The 8,696-nt window shown below is 43.0% G+C and overlaps 1 protein-coding gene across 1 annotated transcript in view; it reads right to left on the reverse strand.

The window, feature by feature from the left end:
• ASB5 (ankyrin repeat and SOCS box containing 5) overlaps positions 1-6,901 on the reverse strand; it is a 98,398-nt gene extending 91,497 nt beyond the window's left edge. Inside the window, exon 1 of the mRNA XM_040333687.1 lies at positions 6,659-6,901. Coding sequence (XP_040189621.1) covers positions 6,659-6,851 — 193 coding nt within the window. The 5' untranslated portion in view covers positions 6,852-6,901. The remainder of the gene's footprint in view (positions 1-6,658) is intronic.
• Between the last annotated feature and the right edge of the window lie 1,795 nt (positions 6,902-8,696).

The raw sequence follows: 8,696 nt of genomic DNA on the forward strand, positions 1-8,696 counted from the left end.
AAGATATTGTTACACGTGGAAAAATTAAACTAAGACAAGAGATAAAAATAGGGGAAAAGGAACAAAATATGAGTGAATGGGAGTATTTGCAGTTAAAACACTTTGTGAGTACACTACCACAACCAATTAGGGAAGATAAGACACTATACCCAATAGAAAAAATATGCAGCATGGATAAGCCCCTGACACATGGAATATCAAAGGCATATGGGATACTAACAGAACTCGAGATTCAAGACACACTGCCTTTCTTAGAAAAATGGGAAAGCGATATCGGTAAAAAAATTGATAAAACACAAATGATAGGTGCAGTATACAATCATGCCGCGGACATTACCACCATAGAAGCAAACTATAAATGTATGGTGCGATGGCACCTGACCCCATCAAGAATGAGTAAGATTCATCCAAGAAATTCAGAGCTATGCTGGAGAAACTGTAAACAAAAAGGAACAACTCTACATATATGGTGGGACTGCCCGAGAATTAGGGGTGTTGAATATAATCGTTGCATCGATGCATCGAGATTCGGGGGCCCCCGATTCTGCATCGATGCATGTGACCCCAATAATCGATGTCGGTGACGTCATCCCGACTTGCCCCGCCCCTCCCGGGAGAGCGCTCCGAGCGTGTGTTTTAAAATGCTCGTTTTGCAATACATGCTGCTATAATCCATTCAGGGGACACTGCTGCGTGTGCTTTTTAAAATATACTGTGTTTCATTCCTATATTTCTGTCTGTATATTCCCCTTATGTGACTGCACGCTCTGGCCCGCCTCTCACCTCCCACGTGTCTCCTGAAGTCAGCCCCGCCAGCCTCTCTTCTCATCTGATGGCTACAGTACAGACGGTGGGCGGGGCTGAGAACTCCCACTGATGTCGGGAAAGAGGAGAACGAGAGGCAAGAGGCGGGCTGTACAGGACAGAGTCACGTGCGGAATATAGAGCATACACAGACAGAAATGCAGGTATGAGAAGCTTTATATATTTTAAAAAGCACATGCAGCAGTGGACATTTAATGGTTTAGAACGGCATGTATTTCAAAACGGGTACTCTTAGTTACAGCTGTATTCTTTTTCCTACATGTGCTCTGTGTTGACATTACCCTGATCTCCTAAATTTGCACATTCCATTGTGTTAACTCCTAGTGTGCTGGAATGTGTGAACTTGGGAATCCAGGGTAATTTCAACACAGACACAGTACAGGGAACTTCACAGGGCTGTTTGCTGTGGATTATAATCTCTCCTGACCTCCCAGCACCACATGTGTATATGTCTGTACCCTGTAGTGCACCGGATTAGTGCACTACTTATAGCGGAGTTCCACCGTTTTTTAGTTTAGTAAAAGTCACCAGCTACAAAAAAAGTGTAGCTGGTGACTTCAATTAAACTGACACTTACCTGTCCCTCAGTCCAGCGATGCGGCCGCACAGAGTCCCATACCTTTCCCCGCTCCTCTCCTCAACCCCGCCATATCTACTGTGGGCACCCGGCCATGATAGCTTACGGCTTCATGGCCAGGCGCGCACTGTTATCTGCCATTGGCCAGACAATCTTCTGGGACCTGTGTCCCAGAAGATTGCTGGCAAGGAGGAGCCACCTAGGGCGACAGGAGGAGTCACCTAGGCAGCTGTGACAAAAAGTCCCATTAAAAATGGCAGGGGGCGAGGAGTGCTTAAAGCAGAAGTTCCACTTTTGGGTGGAACTCCACTTTAAGGGAATGAGTTTATTTTTATTTAAAAGCAGAGTTCAGTAAAAAAATAAGTTATTAAAAGTCAGCAGCTTCAAAAAACAGTGTATCTTCTGACTTTTAATAAAAAGACACTCAGCTGTCCCACAATCCAGCGACGTGGCCACCCGAACCCTCCATTCTGTCCATGGCGCTGGCAATACTACTGTGGGCATCCGGCTGTGACAGCTTGCAGCTTCACAGCCAGGTGCACATGTCTCACTGCGCTGTCCTGCATAGCTGGACAATCTTCTGGGACCTGTGATGTGTCTCAGAAGATTACGGGGATGAAGGGCCACCTAGGCGGCCCAAGCGGAAGTGAGAGCTCGTTGGTAATCTTGATGCATCGTGATGCATCGCGGAATCGAATCGAATCGAATCGTTGACCAGATAATCGTAATCGAATCGAATCGTGAGACCGGTGAAGATGCGCACCCCTACCGAGAATCCAGGAATATTGGAAAGAAATCTTGAAATATATTGTAGAAATAACAGGGGAGACGATTCTATGTAGCCCGCTGCCCTGTCTGTTTCATGGAACAGAAAAAACAAAAAAACAATATGGAACAACTCTGGTCCCAGTTTTATTAAATGCAGCTAAGGCTCTGATCCCAAAAAATTGGCTACATCCAAAGAGGCCATCAATTAAAGAGTGGATAGAAAGGGTGGAATATATAGAAGAGATGGAGTATCTTGCCTGCAGAGAGACAGGAGAAGAGGACAAATACAGGGTGGTTTGGGAAAAATGAAAAAAAAAAAAAAAAAAAAAAAAAAAAAAAAAGAAGCAGGCTGATGGTGGGAGGTGGAGCTAGCACTATATGGATAGCGGCCTTATTCTCCCGTGTCTCCAAATGATTTTTTGAGACAGGTAGAGCTTTCTTTTGGTGGTATTTAACTACTTTGACTCTCACACATCTTCACCCCTTGAGGACCATATCAGATTTTACATTTCCGCATTAACCTGTTTAATCAGCAAAAGGCAAAACTATTTTTTTCATTTTGGACAGATAGCAGAGGGATTAGAACACTAGTCAGCTTTTACTGCCGTCTGTGCCCCCGTTAGGGAGATTCACCCTCTCTATTTTTTCTGTTTACCATTAGTATTGAAAGTGAAAGTAAAAGAAATTCCAAAAAAAAAGTTTTGACTATAGTTCCACTTTAAGGACAAACAAGGCTTTCTTTTTGTGATATTATCTTGCAACAATTTTTTTCCCCCACAATCCTTAGACAATAAAATGCAACAAAAGTAAGAAAAAAAAGCAAAAACAAATAGTGTCAGGCCTTGTACACACGAGCAGACATGTCCGATGAAAACGGTCCGCGGACCGTTTTCATCGGACATGTCTGCTGGGATCTTTTGGTCTGATGTGTGTACACACCATCAGACCAAAATCCACGCGGACAGAGAATGCGGTGACGTAGAAGACACCGACATTCTCTGACACGGGAGTTCAATGCTTCCACGCATGCGTCAAATCAATTTGACGCATGCGCGGGATTTAGGGCCAGCGGACATGTCCGATGAGTCGTACTAACCATCGGACATGTCTGACGGACAGGCTTCCAGCGGACAAGTTTCTTAGCATGCTAAGAAACTTTTGTCCGCTGGAAACCTGTCCGCTAGGCCGGAAAACTGTCCGGAAGGCCCTACACACGGTCGGACATGTCGGCGGAAACTGGTCCGACGGACCAGTTTCAGCGGACATGTTCGTTCGTGTGTACAAGGACTCACTGTACATAACATGTGTCCAATTTATTCTGTAATATGTCCTGTTTAAAATGACACCAAAATTGTGATTCTGGTATAAAGTTATTTACAAATGAAATAAAACATATTTTTTCAATTGTGCACTTTTTTTTTTTTTAAAGAGAAATGTGTAAATATATGTTAGATGTGTAAAAATATTAACAAACAAAACAAAAAGGTTTAAATATTAATAAATGATATATATAAAAAAAAGACAGCAGGAAAATAATAGTTGAAGAGAGAAGGAAATGAAAGAGTTAATTAGGGCTTATTAGAGTAAACTAAGGGTTAATAGGGAGGTTAACATTGTTTTTTTACTTGTCAGGTTGATTTAACTAACATCATCTGCAGATCTAAGGCCCCGTACACACGTCCGGATTCGTCCGCTGGGATTTATCCGCGGATCAGTTCCAGCAGACAAATCCGGTCATGTGTATGGCCTAGCAGACATTTTTGGGCGGACATTTGTCCAGCCGACCGTTTTCCAGCGGATAAAAATTTCTTAGCATGCTAAGAAATTTATCCGCTGGAAACCTGTCCGTCGGACTTATCCGGTCGTCTGTACAGACTCACCAGGTATAAGTCCGACTGATCCCCATCCCTCGCATGCGTCGAAGTGATTCGACGCATGCAAGGAAGTATTTACCTTCCAGGGTCGCGCATGTCGCCGTGTCATCGTCGCGGCGACGGCGCGGCCACGTCAACGCGTATGTTTTCCTCTGGGATTTTGATCTGATGGTGTGTACAGCCATCAGATCAAAATCCGGAAGAGAAATGTCCGATGGAAACGGTCCGGCGGACCGTTTTCATCGGATATCCGCCTGTGTGTACAGGGCCTAAGTTCTTTTCCAATGATTTTTGAAGTCATTGCATTATGGTCATTGCACAATTATAACATATCAGAATTACTATGCACAACCGTCTCTGCTTGGAGAACAAGGTGAATGTGTGTGAGATACCTAGAACTTACTGTTCAAGGAGGATTATTCACTGTGAGCATAGCAATGTTGGTACTACCACTTATAACAGTTCAGAACTATTAAGCTCATATGATTCTAAAAAGCATAGGTTTAGGAGGAGGGAAAGAGAAAGAATCCCACAAATCCCACAAAGGGACTCTTGTGCAATATAACCAAATTTGCCAACGTTAGGCCATAATAAAAACACATTACTAAATTTAGACTGGGGTAATCTGAAAGCCTGCTACCAAACTTGTAGAAACCAGAATCAAAGTTAGAAATTGTTTGAGGGAATGGAGAAAGGGAATAAAAAATTGAAGGAAGAAAAGAGAGAGAAAAGATTTAGGCCCTGTACACACGATCAGTCCAAACTGATGAAAGCGGACTGAAGGTCCGTTTCATCGGTCCAAACCAACTGTGTGTGGGCGCCATCGGTCAGTTATACTTCGGTCAAAAAAAATATAACTTGCTTTAAAATTTGACCGATGGATGCCTAACCGATCGGTCAAAACCGATGGTTAGTACGCAAAAGCATTGGTTCAAAACCCACGCATGCTCAGAATCAAGTCGACGCATGCTTGGAAGCATTGAACTTCATTTTTCTCTGCACGTCGTCGTGTTTTACATCACCGCGTTGCACTTGATCGGTTTTTGAACTGATGGTGTGTAGGCACATCAGACCATCAGTCAGCTTCAGTCCGTTTTCATCAGTTTGGACTGATCGTGTGTACAGGGCCTTACAGGCAAACACCATGCTCCAGACTAGTGACCCTTCCCTCCAGCTCAACCCTCATGGTGACAGAAGATATCTAATCCAGGTGTTCTAAACCTTTTCAAAGCAATGTTGTTGGTTGCAAAGGATACTAGTACATTTTTTATTTATCATGGGTTATTTTTCACTAATGCAAAAGTGTTGCATGACCACGCAATTGTCATTCAAAGTGCGACATTGCTGAAAGCTGAAAATTGGCCTGAGCAGGAAGTGGGTGAAAGTGCCCTGTATTGAGGTAGTTAAAGCAGAACATTACCCATAAGAACTTGATAAGAAAGAATGGGGCAGATTCACGTAGCTTGGGCGCAGCGTAACGTAACCTGTTTACGTTACACCGCCGCAAGTTTTCCGATTTAGTGCCCGATCCACAAAGCACTTACCTGGAAATTTGCGGCGGTGTATCGTAAACACGTCCGGCGCAAGGCGGCCCAATTCAAATGGGGCGGGTACCATTTAAATTAAGCGCGCTCCCGCGCCGGACGTACTGCGCATGCTCCCGTCGCAAATTTCCCAACGTGCTTTGCGCGAAATTACGACGCGCCAACGTTTTGTGAATCGCGACGTCAACAAAGCACTTACGCTTTAAAAAAACAATCAAAAGCGACGCTGGAAAGACGGGCATACTTTAACATGGTGGAGTACTTTTCCACCATATTAAAGGTGCCCTATCTTTGCGACGGAAATCTAACACTTGCGACGACGTAATGACGGGAAAAATCTTCGTGGATCGCCGTAACTCCTAATTTGCATACCCGACGCTGGTTTACGACGCAAACTCCCCCCAGCGGCGACCGCGGTATTGCATCCTAAGATCCGACAGTGTAAGTCCATTACACCTGTCGGATCTTCTGGCTATCTATGCGTAACTGATTCTATGAATCAGTCGCATAGATACTCTGAGAGATACGACGGAGTATCTGAGATACTCCGTCGTATCTCCCTTGTGAATCTGGCCCAATGTTCTTTAGCAAGGAACACACATTCCACATTAATGATTCTGCTACAAAAATTAGTGAGTGCTGTAAATTGTCTCCGGCATTGCTCCTGTGTTCTTGCCAGAAGCCGCCATTTTGCTGAAGCCCAGAGCCCCTGAGCAGCAGTAAATTTTTGCAGGCTTATTCAAATGGAAAAATAGGATATGTAGGCTTATTAAGCAGAAAAGTTTGATGTAAATATGTTAAGTAAAATAACTACGGTTTAAGTTGAAATATGATTGGTTAGTGTCCTTTGCAAACCTTGAGCAGCAGACTCACTTATACTTGCTACAGTATTCATAGGTAATCTGGGGAGTATTCAGCTACTGATGTCAGAAAACGAATGCTTGCTACCCATGGCTTAGGTAAACAAACCCAGCATGCTATAATACTACAGAAAGTAGCAGTACTTCAGAGATAATAAATGAGTTATGATAAAAAGAAAAGTTAGCGATAAGATTAACTGAGTACAGTACCTTGCCGTTGTGTCACTGTGTAGAATTCTGCCTTGATTCGCGCTGCCTCCTTTCGATTACCTCTTACAACATAGAAATGAGAGAGAATTGCCAGGCTGATTTTCACAAACAATTTGAAGCAGAAAAGTGCCAGGACAGCGAAGTAGACATTGGAAAGTCGCTGAATGAAAGCTTTCTCCTCCAGCACCGTCATAGCTGTACCAGAGTCTGTCACTGTTTAGGAGTGGGTCTGAACTGTTGACAGGATCACATGGCTACAGCCAGAAGCTGCTCACAACAGCTGGTACTAAGGAAATCAGATATCAGGCAGTCATGGTGCTTGCTGCTGAATGAGGATTATTTATATTGAGCATAACTTCTAAAGTCACTTCCAGTTCCGTAAAGTCAGAGTCAACTATTGACGTAAAATTTATTTAAAAAAAACACACACAAAAATATTTACAATTCCATGTTTTAGATACAATCAAAGGGGTTGTAAAGGTACATTTTTTCCCCTAAATAGCTTCCTTTACCTTAGTGCAGTCCTCCTTCACTTACCTCATCCTTCCATTTTGCTTTTAAATGTCCTTATTTCTTCTGAGAAATCCTCACTTCCTGTTCTTCTGTCTGTAACTCCACACAGTAATGCGAGGCTTTCTCCCTGGTGTGGAGTGTCGTGCTCACCCCCTCCCTTGGACAACAGGAGAGTCAGGACGCCCACTAACACACAGCTCTTTTCTCTATCTGCAATGTAGAGAGTGTCCTGACTCTTCTGTAGTCCAAGGGAGGGGGCGAGCACGACACTCCACACCAGGGAGAAAGCCTTGCATTACTGTGTGGAGTTACAGACAGAAGAACAGGAAGTGAGGATTTCTCAGAAGAAATAAGGACTTTTAAAAGCAAAATCGAAGGATGAGGTAAGTGAAGGAGGACTGCACTAAGGTAAAGGAAGCTATTTAGGGAAAAAAATTGTACCTTTACAACCCCTTTAAGTGCAATAACCAACTTCAACTAATCAGAAATCAGGCATGTGCAAAATAACCACTGATTGGTGACTAATGGTTAACTCAAAAAAATATATACATTAAAATAAGAAAATATTTATTGAATAGATCATCATAATATTATTGCAACGTTTTTCAAAGTCACATCAAAATCAAATTTGAAATTGCATCTTCCTTATCAGATACATTTTGACTGCAAGTTCCATATCTTGGAGTACAGTACAAGACACAAGCTTGTTATTCATGCTCTCTAGGTTCAAAGCTGGTGACTGGAGGTGATTGCACACTGGCAAAGCTTTGGAGGAGAAACTCCCTTATAATTCTTCCCCACTCCATGAGTCCTCAGTTTTGTAGCAAACAATGCAGACTGACACAGGTTTAGAAGCCAAGATAAACCCTGGGACATCACCAAGAAATTAATAAGAAGGATGAGAAACAACGAGGTAAACATAACTGTGCTAACAGGCCCAACAATAACAAAGGTTAACATACCTGACTTCAAAGGTAACTTTGCTGCTGAAAGCTGCATCTGCAAAAGATTGAAAATACACCTGATAGAACTTTGAAAAGCTATGAACAGAAGACCAAGTGGTGGCCTTACAAAGCCGGGCACTAGAGGCTTGATGTTGAAATGCCCAGAGCACCTAATAATGCAAGAGGAGCCTTGTCTGTTAGAGTGTAAGCACTTGAGATGAGGTGTCTTATCCATTAACAATGATGGATTTTGAAGTAGAATGTTCCTTGTGAAGTCTTGAGGGTAGCATGAATAAGATGTCTGTCTTCCTGATAAAAGCTGTAGCTTTAAGGTAGACTTTCATGGCTCTGACCACATCTAGGCAACGAAGAGCAATTTCCTTTAGATGTTTTGGAGCAGGGCACAACGAAGAAAGGACTATAGGGGATATTTACGAAAGGCCAGACCACTTTGCACTACAAGTGCAAATTGCACTTGAAAGTGCACTGAAAGTGCACTTGGAAGTGCAGTTGCTGTAGATCCGAGGGGGGCATACAAGGAAAATAAAAAACAGCATTTTAGCTTGCATATGTTTGGATGA

The sequence above is a fragment of the Rana temporaria genome, chromosome 1, assembly GCF_905171775.1.
Source record: "Rana temporaria chromosome 1, aRanTem1.1, whole genome shotgun sequence".
In the NCBI taxonomy this organism is placed as follows: Eukaryota; Metazoa; Chordata; class Amphibia; order Anura; family Ranidae; genus Rana; species Rana temporaria.